This window comes from Pseudophryne corroboree, chromosome 7, assembly GCF_028390025.1.
Source record: "Pseudophryne corroboree isolate aPseCor3 chromosome 7, aPseCor3.hap2, whole genome shotgun sequence".
NCBI lineage: Eukaryota > Metazoa > Chordata > Amphibia > Anura > Myobatrachidae > Pseudophryne > Pseudophryne corroboree.
In genome coordinates, this window is record NC_086450.1 from 325,274,258 (window position 1) to 325,298,768 (window position 24,511).

The 24,511-nt window shown below is 44.5% G+C and overlaps 1 protein-coding gene across 3 annotated transcripts in view; it reads right to left on the reverse strand.

The window, feature by feature from the left end:
• MRTFB (myocardin related transcription factor B) overlaps positions 1-24,511 on the reverse strand; it is a 192,417-nt gene that overhangs the window by 80,876 nt on the left and 87,030 nt on the right. For all 3 annotated transcript variants that reach the window (XM_063934322.1, XM_063934321.1, XM_063934323.1), the window contains 5 exons: positions 23,870-23,935; positions 19,019-19,074; positions 18,675-18,750; positions 8,995-9,156; positions 6,908-7,080 (listed from right to left, as the gene is read on the reverse strand). In XM_063934322.1, coding sequence (XP_063790392.1) covers positions 6,908-7,080; positions 8,995-9,156; positions 18,675-18,750; positions 19,019-19,074; positions 23,870-23,935 — 533 coding nt within the window. The remainder of the gene's footprint in view (positions 1-6,907; positions 7,081-8,994; positions 9,157-18,674; positions 18,751-19,018; positions 19,075-23,869; positions 23,936-24,511) is intronic.

Here is a 24,511-nt window from a genome sequence, read left to right on the forward strand (position 1 = left end):
TACAAGTATTGCAGACAATCCGCACTTGGGATGGGCGCCCAGCATCCACTACGGACTACGAGAAATAGAATTACCGGTGAGTAAATTCTTATTTTCTCTGACGTCCTAGTGGATGCTGGGAACTCCGTAAGGACCATGGGGATTATACCAAAGCTCCCAAACAGGCGGGAGAGTGCGGATGACTCTGCAGCACCGAATGAGCAAACTCAAGGTCCTCCTCAGCCAGGGTATCAAACTTGTAGAATTTTGCAAACGTGTTTGATCCCGACCAGGTAGCAGCTCGGCAAAGTTGTAAAGCCGAGACCCCTCGGGCAGCCGCCCAAGAAGAGCCCACCTTCCTCGTGGAATGGGCTTTGACTGATTTAGGATGTGGCAGTCCAGCCGCAGAATGTGCAAGTTGAATCGTGGAGCAGATCCAGCGAGCAATAGTCTGCTCAGAAGCAGGAGCACCCAGCTTGTTGGGTGCATGCAGGATAAACAGTGAGTCAGTCTTTCTGACTCTAGCCGTCCTGGAAACATAGATTTTCAGGGCCCGGACTACGTCCAGCAACTTGGAGGCCTCCAAGTCCCGAGTAGCCGCAGGCACCACAATAGGTTGGTTCAAGTGAAACGCTGATACCACCTTAGGAAGGAATTGGGGACGCGTCCTCAATTCTGCTCTGTCCATATGGAAAATCAGATAGGGGCTTTTACAGGACAAAGCCGCCAATTCTGACACCCGCCTAGCCGAAGCCAAGGCCAAAAGCATGACCACTTTCCACGTGAGATATTTTAATTCCACGGTCTGAAGTGGCTCAAACCAATGTGATTTCAGGAAATCCAACACAACGTTGAGATCCCAAGGTGCCACCGGGGGCACAAAAGGGGGCTGAATGTGCAGCACTCCCTTAACAAACGTCTGAACTTCAGGTAGTGAAGCCAGTTCTTTTTGAAAGAAAATAGACAGGGCCAAAATCTGGACTTTAATGGAACCCAATTTTAGGCCCCTAGTCAGTCCTGACTGTAGGAAGTGCAGAAAACGACCCAGCTGAAATTCTTCTGTGGGGGCCTTCATAGCCTCACACCAAGCAACATATTTTCGCCATATGCGGTGATAATGCTTTGCTGTCACATCTTTCCTAGCTTTTATCAGCGTAGGAATGAATTCAACCGGAATCCCCTTTTCCATCAGGATCCGGCGTTTAACCGCCATGCCGTCAAACGCAGCCGCGGTAAGTCTTGGAACAGACAGGGCCCCTGCTGTAGCAGGTCCTGTCTGAGAGGCAGAGGCCAAGGGTCCTCTGAGATCATTTCTTGCAGTTCCGGGTACCAAGTCCGTCTTGGCCAATCCGGAACGATGAGTATAGTTCTTACTCCTCTCTTTCTTATTATCCTCAGCACCTTTGGTATGAGAGGAAGAGGAGGGAACACATAAACCGACTGGTACACCCACGGTGTCACTAGAGCGTCCACAGCTATTGCTTGAGGGTCCCTTGACCTGGCGCAATATCTTTTTAGCTTTTTGTTTAGGCGGGACGCCATCATGTCCACCTGTGGCCTTTCCCAACGGTTTACAATCAGTTGGAAGACTTCTGGATGAAGTCCCCACTCTCCCGGGTGGAGGTCGTGCCTGCTGAGGAAGTCTGCTTCCCAGTTGTCGACTCCCGGTATGAACACTGCTGACAGTGCTATCACGTGATTTTCCGCCCATCGGAGAATCCTTGTGGCTTCTGCCATCGCCATCCTGCTTCTTGTGCCGCCCTGTCGGTTTACATGGGCGACCGCCGTGATGTTGTCTGACTGAATCAGCACCGGCTGGTTTTGAAGCAGGGGTCTTGCCTGACTTAGGGCATTGTAAATGGCCCTTAGTTCCAGAATATTTATGTGTAGGGAAGCCTCCTGACTCGACCATTGTCCTTGGAAGTTTCTTCCCTGAGTGACTGCCCCCCAACCTCGGAGGCTTGCATCCGTGGTCACCAGGACCCAGTCCTGTATGCCGAATCTGCGGCCCTCTAGAAGATGAGCACTCTGCAGCCACCACAGCAGAGACACCCTGGCCCTTGGGGACAGGGTGATCAGCCGATGCATCTGAAGATGCGATCCGGACCACTTGTCTAACAGATCCCACTGAAAGATCCTTGCATGGAATCTGCCGAATGGAATTGCCTCGTAAGAAGCTACCATCTTTCCCAGGACTCGCGTGCAGTGATGCACCGACACCTGTTTTGATTTTAGGAGGTCTCTGACCAGAGATGACAACTCCTTGGCCTTCTCCTCCGGGAGAAACACCTTTTTTTGTTCTGTGTCCAGAATCATACCCAGGAACAGCAGACGCGTCGTAGGAACCAGCTGCGACTTTGGAAAATTCAGAATCCAGCCGTGCTGTTGTAGCACTTCCTGAGATAGTGCTACTCCGACCAACAACTGCTCCCTGGACCTCGCCTTTATAAGGAGATCGTCCAAGTATGGGATAATTATAACTCCCTTCTTTCGAAGGAGTATCATCATTTCGGCCATTACTTTGGTAAATACCCTCGGTGCCGTGGACAGACCAAACGGCAACGTCTGGAATTGGTAATGGCAGTCTTGTACCACAAAACGGAGGTACACCTGGTGAGGTGGGTAAATGGGGACATGCAGGTAAGCATCCTTGATGTCCAGTGATACCATGTAATCCCCTTCTTCCAGGCTTGCAATAACCGCCCTGAGCGATTCCATTTTGAACTTGAACCTTCTTATATAAGTGTTCAAGGATTTCAAATTTAGAATGGATCTCACCGAACCGTCTGGTTTCGGTACCACAAACAGTGTGGAATAGTAACCCCTTCCCTGTTTAAGGAGGGGAACTTTTATTATCACCTGCTGGAGGTACAGCTTGTGAATTGCCGCCAGTACTACCTCCCTGTCCTGGGGAGTGGCTGGCCAGGCCGATTTGAGGTAACGGCGAGGGGGAGACGTCTCGAATTCCAGCTTGTATCCCAGAGATACCACATGTAGAACCCAGGGATCCACCTGTGAGCGAACCCACCGGTCGCTGAAGTTCCGGAGACGGGCCCCCACCGCACCTGGCTCCACCAGTGGAGCCCCAGCGTCATGCGGAGGATTTAGTGGAAGCAGGGGAGGATTTTTGTTCTTGGGAACTGGCTGTATGGTGGAGCTTTTTCCCTCTACCCCTGCCTCTGGGCAGAAAGGACGCGCCTTTAACCCGCCTGCCTTTCTGGGGCCGAAAGGACTGTACCTGATAATACGGTGCTTTCTTAGGCTGTGAGGGAACCTGAGGTAAAAATGTCGACTTCCCAGCTGTTGCTGTGGAAACGAGGTCCGAGAGACCATCCCCAAACAATTCCTCACCCTTGTAAGGCAAAACCTCCATGTGCCTTTTAGAATCCGCATCACCTGTCCACTGCCGAGTCCATAATACTCTCCTGGCAGAGATGGACATTGCATTTATTCTAGATGCCAGCCGGCAAATATCCCTCTGTGCATCTCTCATAGATAAGACTACGTCTTTAATATGCTCTATGGTTAGCAATATAGTGTCCCTGTCAAGGGAATCAATGTTATCAGACAGGGAATCAGACCACGCTGCTGCAGCACTGCACATCCATGCTGAAGCAATAGTAGGTCTCAGTATAGTACCCGAGTGTGTATATACAGACTTCAGGATAGCCTCCTGCTTTCTATCCGCAGGCTCCTTTAAGGCGGCCGTATCCTGAGACGGCAGTGCCACCTTTTTTGACAAGCGTGTGAGCGCTTTATCCACCCTCGGGGACGTCTCCCAGCGTAACCTGTCCTCTGGCGGGAAAGGGTACGCCATCAGTAACTTTTTAGAAATCACCAGTTTCTTATCGGGGGAAGCCCACGCTTCTTCACACACTTCATTCAACTCATCTGATGGGGGAAAAACCACTGGTTGCTTTTTCTCCCCAAACATAATACCCTTTTTAGTGGTACCTGGGTTAATGTCAGAAATGTGCAACACATTTTTTATTGCCATAATCATGCAACGGATGCCCCTTGTGGATTGTGTATATGTCTCATCCTCGTCGACACTGGAGTCAGACTCCGTGTCGACATCTGTGTCTGCCATCTGAGGTAGTGGGCGTTTTTGAGCCCCTGATGGCCTTTGAGACGCCTGGGCAGGCACTGGCTGAGAAGCCAACTGTCCCACGGCCGTTACGTCATCCAGCCTTTTATGTAAGGAGTTGACACTGTCGGTTAATACCTTCCACATATCCATCCACTCTGATGTCGACCCCGCAGGGGGTGACATCACATTTATCGGCACCTGCTCCGCCTCCACATAAGCCTCCTCATCAAACATGTCGACACAGCCGTACGGACACACCGCACACACACAGGGAATGCTCTGACTGAGGACAGGACCCCACAAAGTCCTTTGAGGAGACAGAGAGAGAGTATGCCAGCACACACCACAGCGCTATATAACACAGGGATATTACACTACACAAAGTGATTTTTCCCTATAGCAGCTATAATACACAGTATTGCGACTAAATTTAGTGCCCCCCCTCTTTTTTTTACCCTATTGAGCCTGGAAACTGCAGGGGAGAGCCTGGGGAGCGTCCTTCCAGCGGAGCTGTGAAGAGAAAATGGCGCCAGTGTGCTGAGGGAGATAGCCCCGCCCCTTTTTCGGCGGGCTTCTCCCGCTCTTTATATTAATATTATGGCAGGGGATTTTTACACATATATAGTTTATTAGACTATATTATGTGTATTTTTGCCATTTTGTAAGGTAATCTAATTGCTGCCCAGGGCGCCCCCCCTCAGCGCCCTGCACCCATCAGTGACCGGAGTATGTGGTGTGCATGGGGAGCAATGGCGCACAGCTGCAGTGCTGTGCGCTACCTTAATGAAGACCGGAGTCTTCAGCCGCCGATTTTGTCCTCGGATTTCTTCCGTCTTCTGGCTCTGCAAGGGGGACGGCGGCGCGGCTCCGGGACCGGACGACCGAGGCTGGGCCTGTGTTCGATCCCTCTGGAGCTAATGGTGTCCAGTAGCCTAGAAGCCCAAGCTAGCTGCAAGCAGGTAGGTTCGCTTCTCTCCCCTAAGTCCCTCATAGCAGTGAGTCTGTTGCCAGCAGATCTCACTGAAAATAAAAAACCTAATAAATACTTTCTTTACTAGAAGCTCAGGAGAGCCCCTAGTGTGCAACCAGCTCGAGCCAGGCACAGATTCTAACTGAGGTCTGGAGGAGGGGCATAGAGGGAGGAGCCAGTGCACACCAGATAGTACCTAATCTTTTCTTTAGAGTGCCCAGTCTCCTGCGGAGCTCGTCTATTCTCCATGGTCCTTACGGAGTTCCCAGCATCCACTAGGACGTCAGAGAAAACCCTCTGCTACTGACACTGCACATAGCTCCCCATCACAGAGAAAACCCTCCGCTACTGACACTGCACATAGCTCCCCATCACAGAGAAAACCCTCTGCTACTGACACTGCACATAGCTCCCCATCACAGAGAAAACCCTCTGCTACTGACACTGCACATAGCTCCCCATCACAGAGAAAACCCTCTGCTACTGACACTGCACATAGCTCCCCATCACAGAGAAAACCCTCCGCTACTGACACTGCACATAGCTCCCCATCACAGAGAAAACCCTCTGCTACTGACACTGCACATAGCTCCCCATCACAGAGAAAACCCTCCGCTACTGACACTGCACATAGCTCCCCATCACAGAGAAAACCCTCTGCTACTGACACTGCACATAGCTCCCCATCACAGAGAAAACCCTCCGCTACTGACACTGCACATAGCTCCCCATCACAGAGAAAACCCTCTGCTACTGACACTGCACATAGCTCCCCATCACAGAGAAAACCCTCCGCTACTGACACTGCACATAGCTCCCCATCACAGAGAAAACCCTCCGCTACTGACACTGCACATAGCTCCCCATCACAGAGAAAACCCTCTGCTACTGACACCGCACATAGCTCCCCATCACAGAGAAAACTCTCCGCTACTGACACTGCACATAGCTCCCCATCACAGAGAAAACTCTCCGCTACTGACACTGCACATAGCTCCCCATCACAGAGAAAACTCTCCGCTACTGACACTGCACATAGCTCCCCATCACAGAGAAAACTCTCCGCTACTGACACTGCACATAGCTCCCCATCACAGAGAAAACTCTCTGCTACTGAAACTGCACATAGCCCCCCAGCGCCGCCCCGTGGCCTCTTAAACTTCGATTGCATTTTAAGTCCTCACGCATGCGCACGCGTGCGTGTGCAGAAGTCGATTTCCGCACCTATGCGATCCAACCTGAATTGGGCCATTAGTGCACAATCACAGAGAAAACCCTCCACTACTAACTCTGCACATAGCTCCCCATCAAAGAGAAAATCATTTGCTACTAACACCGCACATAGCTCCCCATCACAGAGAAAACCATCTGCTATTAACACTAAACATAGTTCACAATCACAGAGAAAACCCTCCGCTATCAACACAGCACATACTTTCCTATCACAGAGAACACCCTCTGCTACTAACACTACATATAGCTCCCCATCACAGAGAAAACCCTCTGCTGCTAACACTGTACACAGGCTCCCAATCATAAGAGAAAACCCTCTGCTATTAACACTACACATAGCTCCCAATCATAGAGAAAACCCTCTGCTACTAACACTGCACATAGCTCCCAATCACAGAGAAAACCATCTGCTACTAACACTACACATAGCTCCCCATCACAGAGAAAACCATCTGCTACTAACACTACACATAGCTCCCCATCACAGAGAAAACCATCTGCTACTAACACTACACATGGCTCCCAACCATAGAGAAAAACTTCAGCTACTAACACTGCACATATCTCCCAAACATACTGGAAACCCTCCGCTACTGACACTGCACACAGCAGAAGTTATATTACAGACACTGTACCTGAATGTTAGTGTTGGATATGGGAGAAGCGGACTCGCTGGGTTTGACCTCTGCAGGAGAAGCAGCTGATCCTTGAGATTCCTGGCTTGCTGGCTGTTCTGGTGACAGAGCATCACTGCTATCTTCATCAAATGAGAAAGCATCAGTGTTCTCAGGGTAATCTGAATGACCAACTGTGGAAAGACACAATACAGTCATTTATATCAAATATAGCATAAATACTTTTGCTCCAGAGATTTTCTAGGATCGGTAAGAATTATTACTACTAAGATTATTTCTAATGCCCTGACATATCACATAGCGCTGTACAATGAGGAGATAAGTATACAAATAAATGACATACAAATGAGCTTACAATATAAGAGGTGTGGGGAACACATGATACATAAAACAGCAGAATAACAATTGTAGCGGTTGCTGAGGGAAGTGCATGTGTCTATTGTGAGGGAGCAGCAGAATCATTTGCCAATAATAAAGCAGCAACTGACATTTCCGAGCAGCTACCCGTGGCGTGACATTGTTGGGAACTTGAAATGTAAAGTTGTAGAGGCTGCAGCTGCCACCAAGGAGGCTGCAACGATCGCCAATGGAGTAGGGGGGTAATTCTGAGTTGATCGCAGCAGGATTTTTGTTAGCAGTTGGGCAAAACCATGTGCACTGCTGGGGGGGCAGAAATAACATGTGCAGAGAGATTTGGGTGGGGTGTGTTCAATCTGCAATCTAAATTGCAGTGTAAAATAAAGCAGCCAGTATTTACCCTGCACAGAAACAAAATAACCCACCCAAATCTAACTCTCTCTGCACATGTTATATCTGCCTCCCCTGCAGTGCACATGGTTTTGCCCAACTGCTAACAAAAATCCTGCAGCGATCAACTCAGAATTACCCCCTAGGATTCAGACAAGGGGGCGCAGAGTTAAGTTTGTGGCTCTGGGACACTGCTAACGAGTACTATTCATATGCCACCCAATGCTGTAATCATAGCATAGACACTATGCTAAATCACTTGTTTCATCTGCTCATAGTTATGTACTGCTGCAGAATTTTCCAGACTGTAAGGTCTCATAGGTGAATTCATAAATAAAGCATATATACTTTATTACTAACAGACTGAAGCAGGCCCCATAATAGCTGTGGAATTGGATAATTACTAACTGTAGTGATCATGAAGAGATAACAACAAAATCCTTTATCATCATAGCTACAAATAGATCAGGAAGCCTTTTGCGGCCGATAATGATCATGTGACTTATTTAGAGCAGAATTAAAGGCATGTCCTAACCCCTGAATAACCAGGATTTCATGAGTAAAGTTCACTTGTTTCCACACCCTATTGACAGGCGGACAGGTTGGTGCATGAACAACATAAATCTTGGGCCCAATGTAAGACTCTTCTCAATATTTATGCATGGGAGCACACAGCAATAAAAATAGGTACTGAGTATTTAGTATGGAGTGAAGAAGCGTATATAATGAGATAGGTCATCATAGCATACTCTGGTATAAAATCTGTACAGCATTCTCAGGCCAGTGGTCACATTCCCCGCACCCATGGGCAGTAGTTCTATTATGAAAAATGAGACATAAGAATATGAAAAATGGCTTCTTGCCTTTACAAAATAAACCTAGCAATCAGTCACCAGAGTACAAAAATGTTTCTAGGTACCTAATGGTTAACAGACCCTGGTGCTTTTAATATTCAAAAAAATAAAAAAATTATTATATACAGATGGGTCATTATTTATCTTGGCCTTTAATAGGATTAACTGAGACTGGGCAGTCGGACTTAATCCCCTGCTGTATTGTTCTCTGTATTGTATTGCAGCTGAGAACAATAGATGAAGGGTTTATGTAAATAAACCATGGTGTGCCTAGGCGCAGCAAACTAGCCAGGATAACCGTGGATCTATCCGTATATGTCTGTTAAAGTTTATTCAAAAGCACCAGATTAATGTCCAGGAAGAGTAAGAGAGCACTGCACCAGGGGCCCACATCTGTGCTCCCCTGTTATGGGAACAGAGCTTCGCTTTAATTCCTACAGTATTCCCCAATATGAGCTCTTAGACAAGTTTTTTGTCGTTACGTGCCTTTAATAGCTTCTTTAACACTTGAGTCAACTGGAAGTATGTTCTTTTCAATTAGTTCGAGTGGTCCAGGTCTTTGAGCAATCTTTTCATTGAGATCATCTGCCAGACGAGCCCTCTTTAATTTCATCTGAGTTGCCTGCAGGGATGGCTCAGCATGTGTCTCTGCAAATAGAGTAGATAGATATGGTTATCCCTTTTAACTATTTGTTATTACAAGGGGGGGAAAAAAAGTCAACATTTTGCAGTCTGTAGAGCCGCAGGATTTTAAACAATCTCTATGTTTCCTAATAAATTATTTCACTCAATATTAACAGTTTCCTTTGTTCTCAACTTCTGTGTAAACCGGTTTATCTCTCTCTGTTGAGAGAGGAAGAGTCAGACAGAGGTTTTATTGTCCGACATTGTAATGGGGCCAAAACGTCAGGCAGGTTTCAGGGTAATTCCCGTTGTGACAAAGCCTGGATCGGGGGATCAGGGAAAACCAACATTTTGGAAATCCTTGATTCAACAATTCCAACCACAAACAATTATAGAGATCAGTGATTTTTAACATGCAGATTTTGTCGATTACCTGACAGCAATGTTCTTGATCTGTGATTGGCAGTTCAGATAGGTGTCATTTGTACGGTGTATCGCCCAGTAGACGTATGGGCTCCATAAGTTACAGCAAGGAGAGAGTTAAGCCAAGAACACAAAATCCAATTATCGGGCCAATCAGCTTATAATTATTTGACAATCGGCCCGATAACTGTATCGTGTGTATGCAAGAGCATTAGTTGATAAACGGGTTCAAAGGTGCCTGCAACAATGAGATCAGGACACTTTATCTCGTTCCCAACCTCCAGTGCCCACCAAAGAGATTAAAAGAAAGTACACACTGAGCAAGAAATGGCTCAGTGTATACGTGGGCACACTGATCTGATAATAGCTGTTGGATCAGTACAGTTATGGGACTGGCTGCATTTATCAGGAAGTGTGTACCCAGCTTTAATGTCACTATACTGAGGAGTACCTATGATACCAGTGGAGAAACTATAAATACAGGTCATGGTCTCCTGGATAAGTATTTCTTCCTTAATCTACAGCAGGGGTAGGCAACTTGTGGCACTCCAGATGCTGTGGAACTACACTTCCCAGAATGCTCTGCCACAGTTTCAGCATGTCCCAATAATATAACTGTAAACAGGAATTGTAGTTCCACTGGAGTGACACACGCTGCCAACCCTGATCTAGGGTACCCATTTATATTTAAAAATACCTCACTATTTAATTGCTCAGCAGTGCTAATTACAGGGACTGTGGGAGACAGCACTAAGTGATCGGATCAGTGTCTGCAATAAAATTGCCAAGTCTCAGCAAATATTAGTTTTCCTTTGTGGTTTATAAAAAATTCTAAAATCACTGAATTCAAGATAAGAGACCCCATGCATGCAATAGATAGGCGATATGCTGCCTACAGTGAATACTTTCTTGCTTTAGAATTTAGTGCATTAAGAGATAAAGGAGATTTATAAAACCTCCTAAAAAGAGGACAGGTGGAGATGTTACCTATAAATCTCAATATCTCCTTCTCACACCATGACAAGGTACTGTATGGTGAACCAGTTCCTGATGGTATGGAATGATAGCAGCTATTTACCATGTGGATTTGTGGGTATGCCCAATAATGATCTGACTGACCTCAATCAGACCATTCTTGGGAATCAAGTTTTGGAGCAAAATCACACACACTACGCTATGACCATAAAACTGTATGAGGCTCTACCTTGTACTGGTCTATGTCAATTCACTTCCAATTAGCAAGTCCTGACTATAGGAAGATAAAGTAGACTCTTTTGTGGGTGCACTCTTCAAAAAGGAAATTCAGTTCAATCTGACAATATTAAGACATAACTTTTAATGAATAACTTATAAAATATGTTTGTGTGTCTAAATATAAAAAACAAGGGAAAAAATATTTTGTCCTTAAAACGGTCGTAGTCATTGGTAAAACTCTCTCCTTGCATAAAGCCAATACATCTCTGTAAAGGAGCTTACTTAATAATTGTGCCTTATTACCACACTGGTCATATGACACCACATCAGACCTGATGATCTAGTTTACACTCACTAAGTAATTTCATGTCCTCTGACAATAGAATCATTTTAGCAGGAGAACACCTAACAGCTATAAAAGTAACTGGTGTAATTATGAATAGGTTGCTTAGTAAAACAGCACAGAATAATAACACATGCGTATGATGAAATCTGCATCTCACAAACATTTACTATTATGCTGTACTTGCACTGTAAGGCAATACCTACAGAGTTACCTTGTACATTAATATATACCGTGATGTCTTTTTGCAAGGTGACTATATGTATTCTATATGATGGTCCCAACAATGGTTATAGTAATAAATCTATAATAAATAACATTTTAACACTTCACATTGAGATAACTCAAAAACCATACCTACCATCTGGACACAAACAAATGCATCGGCTGCCTATACTGCATGCTGAATCTGACTGAGGGGCAGATGTATTAAGCCTGGAGAAGTGATAAAGCAGTGATAAAGATGTGATAAGTGGAAGGTGATAACGCACTTGCAACTCCGCTCCTAACTGTCATTTTTCAAACACGTAATGATTGGCTGGTGCGTTATTACCTTGCGCTTATCACTTCTTTATCCCTTCTCCAGGCTTAATACATTTGCCCCTGTGTTCCTAATGCTAACATGTTATAGGATTAACAACACAAACAGCCATGTAGTGACTCATCAACGGAACAATGTTTTCCTACAATGTCTTAATCTCATTATTTCTATACACACACTGGAAACAAAAAACACCATCTGTACCATCCAGAATTGAAGGAACGTGGGGGCACAAGTCTCCTACATTAAACAGCAGACAAAAAAGCAAAAAGGCATAGCTTAGACTCTGCAACAAAGTAACAGAATAAGTAGAGTATAATATGTATATAGCATTGTAAAGTTATAACAAGGGAACACATATAAAAAGTAATCAAATCTATGTGCAGTTTATTTTCCATTTTAGTCAATTTATTTACCATATATTCTTGTGTCACTGAATCAATGGCAAGGAACAGTTGTGTTTCCTATGGTATGATAAAGATGGGATATTTGTAAATATGGGTGTGGTATGGGTGGATAGAGGAAGAACCCCTTCTGTCCCGATGTTTGGGTCTTGGATGTATGGTTTTACTTTAGAGTATCACCTGGTTTCAATGTTACATCGTATGCTGTCTTTTTGTCTTGGGCGATCCTGGCCGATCTCAGCCATGCTTGTGGGGTCGGACCAGACTGAATGTGCAGCAGATTCAATCCGGAGGATCCGATCCGATGCTCACAGGAAAGCGCATAGGATCGGAAACTCCTCCAAAATGCCAGATTTCATCTGATATATCAGGCCGAAGGCCTGAAAACGGATGAAATCGGGCATTATCGTCCTAGTGTATGGGGCCCTTTACAAGGACGATGCTACAATAATATTGTGCCTGGTGGTGCTCTCCTAGAGTCATAATGTATCAAATGGAAAAAATGAGAGAAAGAAGACTCTTTTGTTTGGGGGCACTCTTGGATTTGTCTAAAACTTAACCTGTATTGAGTGCTAACATAAAAAACACGATCCACGACATACATATATGGAAAAATAAGATTTTACTTACCGATAAATCTATTTCTCGGAGTCCGTAGTGGATGCTGGGGTTCCTGAAAGGACCATGGGGAATAGCGGCTCCGCAGGAGACAGGGCACAAAAAGTAAAGCTTTTCCAGATCAGGTGGTGTGCACTGGCTCCTCCCCCTATGACCCTCCTCCAGACTCCAGTTAGGTACTGTGCCCGGACGAGCGTACACAATAAGGGAGGATTTTGAATCCCGGGTAAGACTCATACCAGCCACACCAATCACACCGTACAACTTGTGATCTAAACCCAGTTAACAGTATGATAACAGCGGAGCCTCTGAAAGATGGCTTCCTTCAACAATAACCCGAATTAGTTAACAATAACTATGTACAATTATTGCAGATAATCCGCACTTGGGATGGGCGCCCAGCATCCACTACGGACTCCGAGAAATAGATTTATCGGTAAGTAAAATCTTATTTTCTCTATCGTCCTAGTGGATGCTGGGGTTCCTGAAAGGACCATGGGGATTATACCAAAGCTCCCAAACGGGCGGGAGAGTGCGGATGACTCTGCAGCACCGAATGAGAGAACTCCAGGTCCTCCTTAGCCAGAGTATCAAATTTGTAAAATTTTACAAACGTGTTCTCCCCTGACCACGTAGCTGCTCGGCAAAGTTGTAATGCCGAGACCCCTCGGGCAGCCGCCCAAGATGAGCCCACCTTCCTTGTGGAGTGGGCCTTTACAGATTTAGGCTGTGGCAGGCCTGCCACAGAATGTGCAAGTTGGATTGTGCTACAGATCCAACGAGCAATCGTCTGCTTAGACGCAGGAGCACCCATCTTGTTGGGTGCATACAATATAAACAACGAGTCAGATTTTCTGACTCCAGCTGTCCTTGCAATATATATTTTTAATGCTCTGACAACGTCCAGTAACTTGGAGTCCTCCAAGTCACTTGTAGCCGCAGGCACTACAATAGGCTGGTTCAGATGAAATGCTGACACCACCTTAGGGAGAAAATGCGGACGAGTCCGCAGTTCTGCCCTGTCCGAATGGAAAATCAGATATGGGCTTTTGTAAGATAAAGCTGCCAGTTCTGACACTCTCCTGGCCGAAGCCAGGGCTAGAAGCATGGTCACTTTCCATGTGAGATATTTCAAATCCACCTTCTTTAGTGGTTCAAACCAATGAGATTTTAGAAAGTCCAAAACCACATTGAGATCCCACGGTGCCACTGGAGGCACCACAGGAGGCTGTATATGTAGCACTCCCTTAACAAAGGTCTGGACTTCAGGGACTGAAGCCAATTCTTTTTGAAAGAAAATCGACAGGGCCGAAATTTGAACCTTAATAGATCCCAATTTGAGACCCATAGACAATCCTGATCGCAGGAAATGTAGGAATCGACCCAGTTGAAATTCCTCCGTCGGAGCACTCCGATCTTCGCACCACGCAACATATTTTCGCCAAATTCGGTGATAATGTTGCACGGTTACTTCCTTCCTTGCTTTAATCAAAGTAGGAATGACTTCTTCCGGCATGCCTTTTTCCTTTAGGATCCGGCGTTCAACCGCCATGCCGTCAAACGCAGCCGCGGTAAGTCTTGAAACAGACAGGGACCCTGCTGAAGCAAGTCCCTCCTTAGAGGTAGAGGCCACGGATCTTCCGTGATCATCTCTTGAAGTTCCGGGTACCAAGTCCTTCTTGGCCAATCCGGAACCACTAGTATCGTCCTTACGCCTCTTTGCCGTATAATTCTCAATACTTGTGGTATGAGAGGCAGAGGAGGAAACACATACACCGACTGGTACACCCAAGGCGTTACCAGCGCATCCACAGCTATTGCCTGCGGATCTCTTGACCTGGCGCAATACCTGTCCAGTTTTTTGTTGAGGCGAGACGCCATCATGTCCACCATTGGTCTTTCCCAACGGGTTACCAGCAAGTGGAAGACTTCTGGATGAAGTCCCCACTCTCCCGGGTGAAGATCGTGTCTGCTGAGGAAGTCTGCTTCCCAGTTGTCCACTCCCGGGATGAACACTGCTGACAGTGCTATCACATGATTCTCTGCCCAGCGAAGAATCCTTGCAGCTTCTGCCATTGCACTCCTGCTTCTTGTGCCGCCCTGTCTGTTCACATGGGCGACTGCCGTGATGTTGTCCGACTGGATCAACACCGGTTTTCCCTGAAGCAGAGGTTCTGCCTGGCTTAGAGCATTGTATATTGCTCTTAGTTCCAGAATGTTTATGTGAAGAGACGTTTCCAGGCTCGTCCATACTCCCTGGAAGTTTCTTCCTTGTGTGACTGCTCCCCAACCTCTCAGGCTGGCGTCCGTGGTCACCAGGATCCAATCCTGTATGCCGAATCTGCGGCCCTCCAATAGATGAGCACTCTGCAACCACCACAGAAGAGACACCCTTGTCCTTGGAGACAGGGTTATCCGCAGGTGCATCTGAAGATGCGACCCTGACCATTTGTCCAACAGATCCCTTTGGAAAATTCTTGCGTGGAATCTGCCGAATGGAATTGCTTCGTAAGAAGCCACCATTTTTCCCAGGACTCTTGTGCATTGATGTACAGACACCTTTCCTGGTTTTAGGAGGTTCCTGACAAGCTCGGATAACTCCTTGGCTTTTTCCTCCGGGAGAAAAACCTTTTTCTGAACCGTGTCCAGAATCATCCCTAGGAACAGCAGACGAGTTGTCGGCATTAACTGGGATTTTGGAATATTCAGAATCCACCCGTGCTGTTTTAGCACTTCTTGCGACAGTGCTAATCCCATCTCTAGCTGTTCTCTGGACCTTGCCCTTATTAGGAGATCGTCCAAGTATGGGATAATTAATATGCCTTTTCTTCGAAGAAGAATCATCATCTCGGCCATTACCTTTGTAAAGACCCGAGGTGCCGTGGACAATCCGAACGGCAGCGTCTGAAACTGATAGTGACAGTTTTGTACAACGAACCTGAGGTACCCCTGGTGTGAGGGGTAAATTGGAACGTGGAGATACGCATCCTTGATGTCCAAGGATACCATAAAGTCCCCCTCTTCCAGGTTCGCTATCACTGCTCTGAGTGACTCCATCTTGAACTTGAACTTCTTTATGTACAGGTTCAAGGACTTCAGATTTAGAATAGGCCTTACCGAGCCATCCGGCTTCGGTACCACAAAAAGAGTGGAATAATACCCCTTCCCTTGTTGTAGAAGAGGTACCTTGACTATCACCTGCTGAGAGTACAGCTTGTGAATGGCTTCCAAAACCGTCTCCCTTTCGGAGGGGGACGTTGGTAAAGCAGACTTCAGGAAACGGCGAGGTGGATCTGTCTCTAATTCCAACCTGTACCCCTGAGATATTATCTGCAGGATCCAGGGATCTACCTGCGAGTGAGCCCACTGCGCGCTGTAATTTTTGAGACGACCACCCACCGTCCCCGAGTCCGCTTGAGAAGCCCCAGCGTCATGCTGAGGCTTTTGTAGAAGCCGGGGAAGGCTTCTGTTCCTGGGAAGGAGCTGCCTGTTGCTGTCTCTTCCCTCGACCTCTGCCTCGTGGCAGATATGAATAGCCCTTTGCTCTCTTATTTTTAAAGGAACGAAAGGGCTGCGGTTGAAAAGTCGGTGCCTTTTTCTGTTGGGGAGTGACTTGAGGTAGAAAGGTGGATTTCCCGGCTGTAGCCGTGGCCACCAAATCTGATAGACCGACTCCAAATAACTCCTCCCCTTTATACGGCAAAACTTCCATATGTCGTTTTGAATCCGCATCGCCTGTCCACTGTCGCGTCCATAAAGCTCTTCTGGCCGAAATGGACATAGCACTTACCCGTGATGCCAGTGTGCAGATATCCCTCTGTGCATCACGCATATAAAGAAATGCATCCTTTATTTGTTCTAACGACAGTAAAATATTGTCCCTGTCCAGGGTATCAATATTTTCAATCAGGGACTCTGACCAAACTACCCCAGCACTGCACATCCAGGCAGTCGCTATAGCTGGTCGTAGTATAACACCTGCATGTGTGTATATACTTTTTTGGATATTTTCCATCCTCCTATCTGATGGATCTTTAAGTGCGGCCGTCTCAGGAGAGGGTAACGCCACTTGTTTAGATAAGCGTGTTAGCGCCTTGTCCACCCTAGGAGGTGTTTCCCAGCGCTCCCTAACCTCTGGCGGGAAAGGGTATAATGCCAATAATTTCTTTGAAATTATCAGCTTTTTATCAGGGGCAACCCACGCTTCATTACACACGTCATTTAATTCTTCTGATTCAGGAAAAACTATAGGTAGTTTTTTTCACACCCCACATAATACCCTGTTTAGTGGTACCTGTAGTATCAGCTAAATGTAACGCCTCCTTCATTGCCAAAATCATATAACGTGTGGCCCTACTGGAAAATACGGTTGATTCGTCACCGTCACCACTGGAGTCAGTGCCTGTGTCTGGGTCTGTGTTGACCGACTGAGGCAAAGGGCGTTTCACAGCCCCTGACGGTGTTTGAGTCGCCTGGACAGGCACTAATTGATTGTCCGGCCGTCTCATGTCGTCAAACGACTGCTTTAGCGTGTTGACACTATCCCGTAGTTCCATAAATAAAGGCATCCATTCTGGTGTCGACTCCCTAGGGGGTGACATCCTCATATTTGGCAATTGCTCCGCCTCCACACCAATATCGTCCTCATACATGTCGACACACACGTACCGACACACAGCAGACACACAGGGAATGCTCCTAACGAAGACAGGACCCACTAGCCCTTTGGGGAGACAGAGGGAGAGTTTGCCAGCACACACCAAAAGCGCTATATATAACAGGGATAGCCTTATAATAAGTGCTCCCTTATAGCTGCTTTATATATAGCAAAATATCGCCATAAATTTGCCCCCCCTCTCTGTTTTACCCTGTTTCTGTAGTGCAGTGCAGGGGAGAGACCTGGGAGCCGTCCTGACCAGCGGAGCTGTGAGAGGAAATGGCGCCGTGTGCTGAGGAGATAGGCCCCGCCCCTTTTCCGGCGGGCTCGTCTCCCGCTATTTAGTGAATCCAGGCAGGGGTTAAATATCTCCATATAGCCTCTGGGGGCTATATGTGAGGTATTTTTAGCCTTTATATAGGTTACATTTGCCTCCCAGGGCGCCCCCCCCCAGCGCCCTGCACCCTCAGTGACTGCGTGTGAAGTGTGCTGAGAGGAAAATGGCGCACAGCTGCAGTGCTGTGCGCTACCTTTAGAAGACTGCAGGAGTCTTCAGCCGCCGATTCTGGACCTCTTCTGACTTCAGCATCTGCAAGGGGGCCGGCGGCGCGGCTCCGGTGACCATCCAGGCTGTACCTGTGATCGTCCCTCTGGAGCTGATGTCCAGTAGCCAAGAAGCCAATCCATCCTGCACGCAGGTGAGTTCACTTCTTCTCCCCTCAGTCCCTCGTTGCAGTGATCCTGTTGCCAGCAGGACTCACTGTAAAATAAAAAACCTAAGCTAAACTTTTTCTAAGCAGCTCTTTAGGAGAGCCACCTAGATTGCACCCTTCTCGGCCGGGCACAAAAATCTAACTGGAGTCTGGAGGAGGGTCATAGGGGGAGGAGCCAGTGCACACCACCTGATCTGGAAAAGCTTTACTTTTTGTGCCCTGTCTCCTGCGGAGCCGCTATTCCCCATGGTCCTTTCAGGAACCCCAGCATCCACTAGGACGATAGAGAAACAAGTATTAAATATGGGGAATAATTCCCTAGGGAATATACTTGTTTTACATGTAGGTATGTCGTGGATCGTGTTTTTTTATGTTAGAACTCAATAAAGGTTAAGTTTTAGACAAATCCAAGAGTGACCCCAAACAAAAGAGTCTTCTTTCTCTCATTCTTTCCATTTTACTTACCACCTAGTGCTCTCCACTAATATGCACTTGACAGATCATACTAATATTTCTCATGACTAATTGTACAGTGCTCCTCAAGAGGGCTGTCATGTGAATATACTGGAGTGAAATGTCTATGTTATAGCTTTCTATAAGATACACATACTGTAACATAGGGTTTTTTACACTAAAATCTTAAAATTACCTTCTAAAATGTGCATCCTTACTAGCTCAGATCGTTCCGGACGGCTGCGTATCTTGTGCTTGAGGAAATTTTCAGTCTGTATGTAGGGGAAGATACAAAGTGATTCAGACAAAACACATCAAGGAATTTCTGTATGTGTATGTGCTGTGCTTAGGTCTAAGATGCAGCTTTGAATTGGCTTCTTGTTTGACCGTATTTACGTTGTACTGTATATTTCACATGATATCTTTGGCGTGCTTTTAGCATCTTTTTGTTTAGTACTTTCACACTTGGTCTGTCTGTCTGTTTTTTGCAGACCCCAGAACCTTTTCTTTTCCACCAACATATTATGAGTTCATACTCACCCTGGCACGCTCCAAGCTTTTTATCTGCTCATGAAATGCAGCCGGGCTTTTTAAGGCTGAAAATGAAGAGACAATGTTATATTTGGCAGTGAACATATGAACTAAAAATAGTGGGTTTGTATATATATTAAAATTAAATATATACGACACTGGGATATATTTATATCATTGTTATCTTAATGACACCTGTATTTACACTATGCCCTATACCCAGTTATACTTTTTTTAGACAGTGGTAGTCCTGTCATTAGATCACCAGATGTAAAGTTTCAATACAGTCTCCTTAATCTCTTTTACAATGTGCTCCAGGGTCCAACATTTACAACCTCTATCACTAGGCTAAATCCGAAAATGGCTCCAGACAGAAATTTCTTCCAGGAAAGTAATATAAATGCACTTCAGTTTTTATTTTTAGACTTGGTTCTCTACGTAATGGCGCTGGATCGTATACTGGTATCTTATATCTTATAGTATAAACATGTCTATGGCTATGACATTCCTTTATCCGTCATTTATGCGCACAAACTAAACCCACCTACTAAATACATATATTGTGACAGAGGATTTCTCATTATTTGCTGCACATTGCCTTGTCTGGTTGTCATTCTAACTGTTCTTCACCAATGGGTAACCCCTGACATTTAGGGACAACCCCTCACATCACGTGCTGCCCCACCTGCCGGGATTATAACTACATCGTCATCAGAGCTGCCAGTGTAAGAGAATGGAAAGACACACAGATATAGTACAAAACACACACACACACAAACGACACCAGTGATGTTTTGCCTTCTTCTTGCCAAAAAAGACCATATATGTTCACATATTACACCAAGATATCTTTAAATAATAAGTCACACTGCACGCCAGTAGAAAAAAACAATTACAAGATTTTTGTTTTTTTTATGGGTCTCGACTTCCAAGCATTTAAAATATTTTACACTTAACCATGAGTATACATTTATACATAGCTATACCAGCAGTGTCAGGTGCCCCACCACATCAGCAGGGTCTAAATATGATTATATCATCATATGATGACCATCATCTGTGGTGTCTTTCCAGAATTATACCACATGACTAAGTATTAGTACCCAGATATAATCACATCACACATACCAGCAGTGCCCTCTTCCACATGCCACAATCATTTTTCTCACCACAACGGAGTAAGCCGGCCAGGTTCCTACTCTTTACTGCTGCACAATGTCATCACACCGTGCATAGTGACACACAGCATCTGCACTCTAAAACCCCTTAGGGGGGAATTCAATTAGCCATGGTAAATTTTTTCAGGAAAAAAAAACAAACCTGTCTCTTTCGTGAATATTAGCCCAATGGTTTTTTTGGGGCAATTTAATTAATTACCATTTTAATTACCATGTGGAAAAATGTACTGATGTTCGTGCAAACACACAAAGGATCCAGGATTAGTTCCCAGATCCAAGTGTTTTACGATCAGGAAAATAGGCACTTTTCTGGGAATGTTTCTCCTTCCTCGGGGCAGGTGAAACAAAATCCATGATAAGTGCTGTTTTTTCGCAGCCGCAAAAACACATGGATCCAGGAAGTTATCCCAGATACCGGTTTTCGCACAATAGCGGGTGAATTTTACCACAAGAAAAAAACGGATATTAATTAAAACATCAGGCAAGAAAAAAATGCAGTAAAGTTTACAGCAAACAATAGTCTGTAGTTAGGGAGAATTATCTGTCACGTCACTTATTAGCGCAATAACTGCACAGGTCAGCAGGGCTCAGGGGCACTTAGCAAACTCAAAGAACCAGTTCAACCGTCACTTTTCACATTACATAGAATGTTATTGCTACAGTGTTACTGATAGGAGGAGGGTTAAATACACCCAGGACACAACACCAAAAGTTACACAGTGGACAAGTTGTCTAAACATGTACATGTAACCATGTCTAACAATGCACATGTAATAGCAAACAATTACTAAGTTAATTTTAATAATGTGTGTAAATGTATTAAACATACTACCTAACCATATTTATATTATCCTGCTGTTTATGTATTTCATTGTTTAGGATTAGTAATGTATATGTTATATTTTTTAAGGATATAGGTCACTTTTTCGGTTAAATATTACAAAATGAAGTACACTATTGAATCCGGGGGAACCGGAGGTTCTCCCATCACAGGATGCAAACCTAGGTTCTAAACTCAAAATCTTAAACATTTTTAATGCTGTCATGTTATTTTAACCTTCAATTATGTTTCAGTTTGTGGTTTTAGTCACCCACAGATTTCAATCCGGCACAATGTCCCACCAGACATCCCAACCATGTCCAACTGCGCACATTACTGTCTATTACCTCTATGTGGTGTGAGGAAAAGAGATGCAGTTACACTGTCGACAATCAGAATGTCAACAACATAATATAGACATGACATACTGTCGACGCCAGACTTTAGCATAAGGGATTCTCATCTGGAAGGAATAGCAGCCAGCAGCTTCTTACATGTGAAACGGTTGGCTGCTGCCCTCAATGTTACTGCTGAAAAGGGAGAGTGGTGTTTGGCTATAATGTCATGCCTGTGCTGTAAGCAGCAGCAGTTCAACGCCTGAAAAGCGGTTAGAGGGAGCCATTTAGGACACCTCCAGGGTTTGCAATGTCCCTATGCATAAAAAAGCTGCTCCAGCAAGAGTGAGGACAGGTACTGGATGCTCTTCTAGATAGCACAAAGCCAGGATCTTATTATACTGGTAGCATGCTCCTGACAGGGGAATTGGATTGTTCACCGCTATACAAGTAAATAATATTTAGCATTTTATATTTTGCATGTGTAATTCAAACTAAAATGGGTTTTGATATGGGTGGGACTAGCCTTTAATTAGCATACTATAGCTGCTATTTAGAAACATAAGGTTGTGGCGTGAGTTTAGGGGGAGGAGCCAATGAGGTAAGTGGTTTTACATATTCAGATTTTCCCAATGGAATGTGTACACTGCTTCGCATTCCGTTCATGTGCTTTAAAGGTCACGCATTAGATATTCACAGAAGTGGTTTAGTCATGAAGGTAGAGTTGAATGTCTAGACATCTCAGAACAAAGGGCTATTATTGATTCAGATGAACACCGCTAATTCCTCTGTCTACTCCAACACGAAAGTCCTAATGGAATGTCCTGTTATTTTATTCTTTTTACAATGCAATCAATTTACATTGGTTTCCCAAAATACAGTATGAATAAGACATTAAAACAATACAAAAACGTTTTGAAGTTCAGCTTTCTTCAGCCTGGTTTTAATCAGAGGCTTAGAATTATTTAGAACATGTAAACGTTTCCACTGCACTGTAAATTGCTGTTATTGCAATGTAAATGGTCAATAAAATAAATTAGACTTTCACAGGGTGCTATTATTTTTAAAGGAAGAGTGATCGATATAAATATGTAGAGCAACCAAATCAAATCAAATAAGATTTGGAAGATCATATAAAATATCATTAAATATTAAGCATTATTATTTTAAAAATGTGTCAATATTGTATTACTTGCTTAATATATGGGGTGGCCCGCGGGGAATAGGAGATCCACTAATAACGTATTTTTATGAGATATTAAATAATAGAAAGATCATTAAAAATTTAAATAATATTTTATTTAGAATATAGGGAGTCATGTACTAAGCAGTGATAAAAATGGAGAAGTGAGCTAGTGGAGAAGTTGCCTCTGGCAACCAATCAGCATTGACGTAACATTTATAATTTGCATACATTAAAAGTATACAGAGCAGCTGATTGGTTGCCGTGGGCCACTTCTCCACTTTTATCACTGCTTAGTACATGTCCCCCATAGTGTCACTTTCTACAGTAACTGTTCAATCCTTGTATAAGTTTAAATGCAAAAAGGTTACATCAGATAGAGTGTGGTAATCAATCAATTCTCATACTATAAATAATATCTGCCAAGTAATAACCTTCTAGAAAAAAAAATGTGTAATAATGAATACAAAAGCAAAAATGTTTCTGAACCAATAAAACCTATGTAGCCACAGTAAATCAACAATCTAAAAAGTACAGAAAATTAAAAATCCTTGCAAATATAAACCATAAAATAAAAAAATAAAAGTCTATTTATTGACAAATATTATACATAAAATTAGTTATATCTCATGAAAATACGTAGTGTTCACTCTATGCTGTTTTAGCAAGGCAACTTGTCCTGTTGGAATTTTAAGGGCAAAATGTGCCCTACCCCTTTAGCGGTGCCCTGCTAAAACAGCCAATACTTGATGTGTACACGCACATAGCAGATTATTCACGTTAAAGTGAGAGTTTGGAGGAAGCCCAGTGCTCCGTGAGTGGCCCAATTACTTTAATATGTTGCTATGAAAGGTTAATTACTCACAACCTAACCCCTCCCATATGTCTTGATTTGGGTGGGTCAGTCTATAATCATAGAACTCAAAGTGTGGAGACATATGCAAGAAAGTATGGAGTATCATCCAAAAGTTGACATTTTGGGGATGATCTGGGAAGAGTTTGGATGCTTTGGGGCGGGACTTAGCCTATCACAATTCTGGATCTCTCAATGTTGGGAGGTGTGCAAAATGTCAAAAGCAACAGCAGTGTGTTTCTCAGGTTTAAAGAGCCAATTTAGGGAAGCAGTTCTATTTAATGTATTAGGAGTTCTTTCAGTAAATTGTAGTGTCCAGCATAAAACAAAATCCCTTTTTAAGCAACACCACTATTTCTTCAGGTGTGGAGTTCTCATAAGAGAATGTTCTCATTTTTAAACTATTTGATAATTTGTTTTTCATATAGAATAATATAGGACAATTTCTTACTCAATTATGTGAAGGAGTACAATATTTCTGGGTGACTTACGTGGCATGATTCCCTGGTCTACAAGTTGTTCTCTTGTTCGCCTTTGTTGCAGACGCAATTGAAGCACTGAAAAAAAGAGGAGGAGACGTGGTTAGCAATAAGCTGACTCACACTTGCCAGTCATTAAGTAATGGCTTATGTCATGTGGATAAACAATACCATGCCCATTAAATGCACTTAAAAACTGCAGATTTAACAGCATGATTGGTGTAGCCCTTACATTGGTTACTTGTAATGGTGCCCACACACTGTGCGATTATCGTGCGCAATTTGATCTTTTTAGTTCAAATCACATCACATCTAGTTCAAATTGCACCATGTTTATTTTCACTTGCGATGCGCACTCCCACGTAGTCATTATCGCAACGCAAAATAGTATGTGCAGTCAGGTATTTTTGTACTGCATTGCATACATTACATATTGTAGTGTAGTCAAAATCGGGTGTAGTTCAAATCACATGTATAATAGTTCAAATTGCATACCACTTATAGGCCCTACACATATAAAGATCCGCTACCGAGTTGCCCGACGGCAGATACGGCCGACGGGCAACCCGGCGGCGGGGGGGCAGTGACGGGGGGAGTGAATTTCCTTCACTCCCCCATCACATGGCTCCATAGAACTGCAGGCAAATATGGACG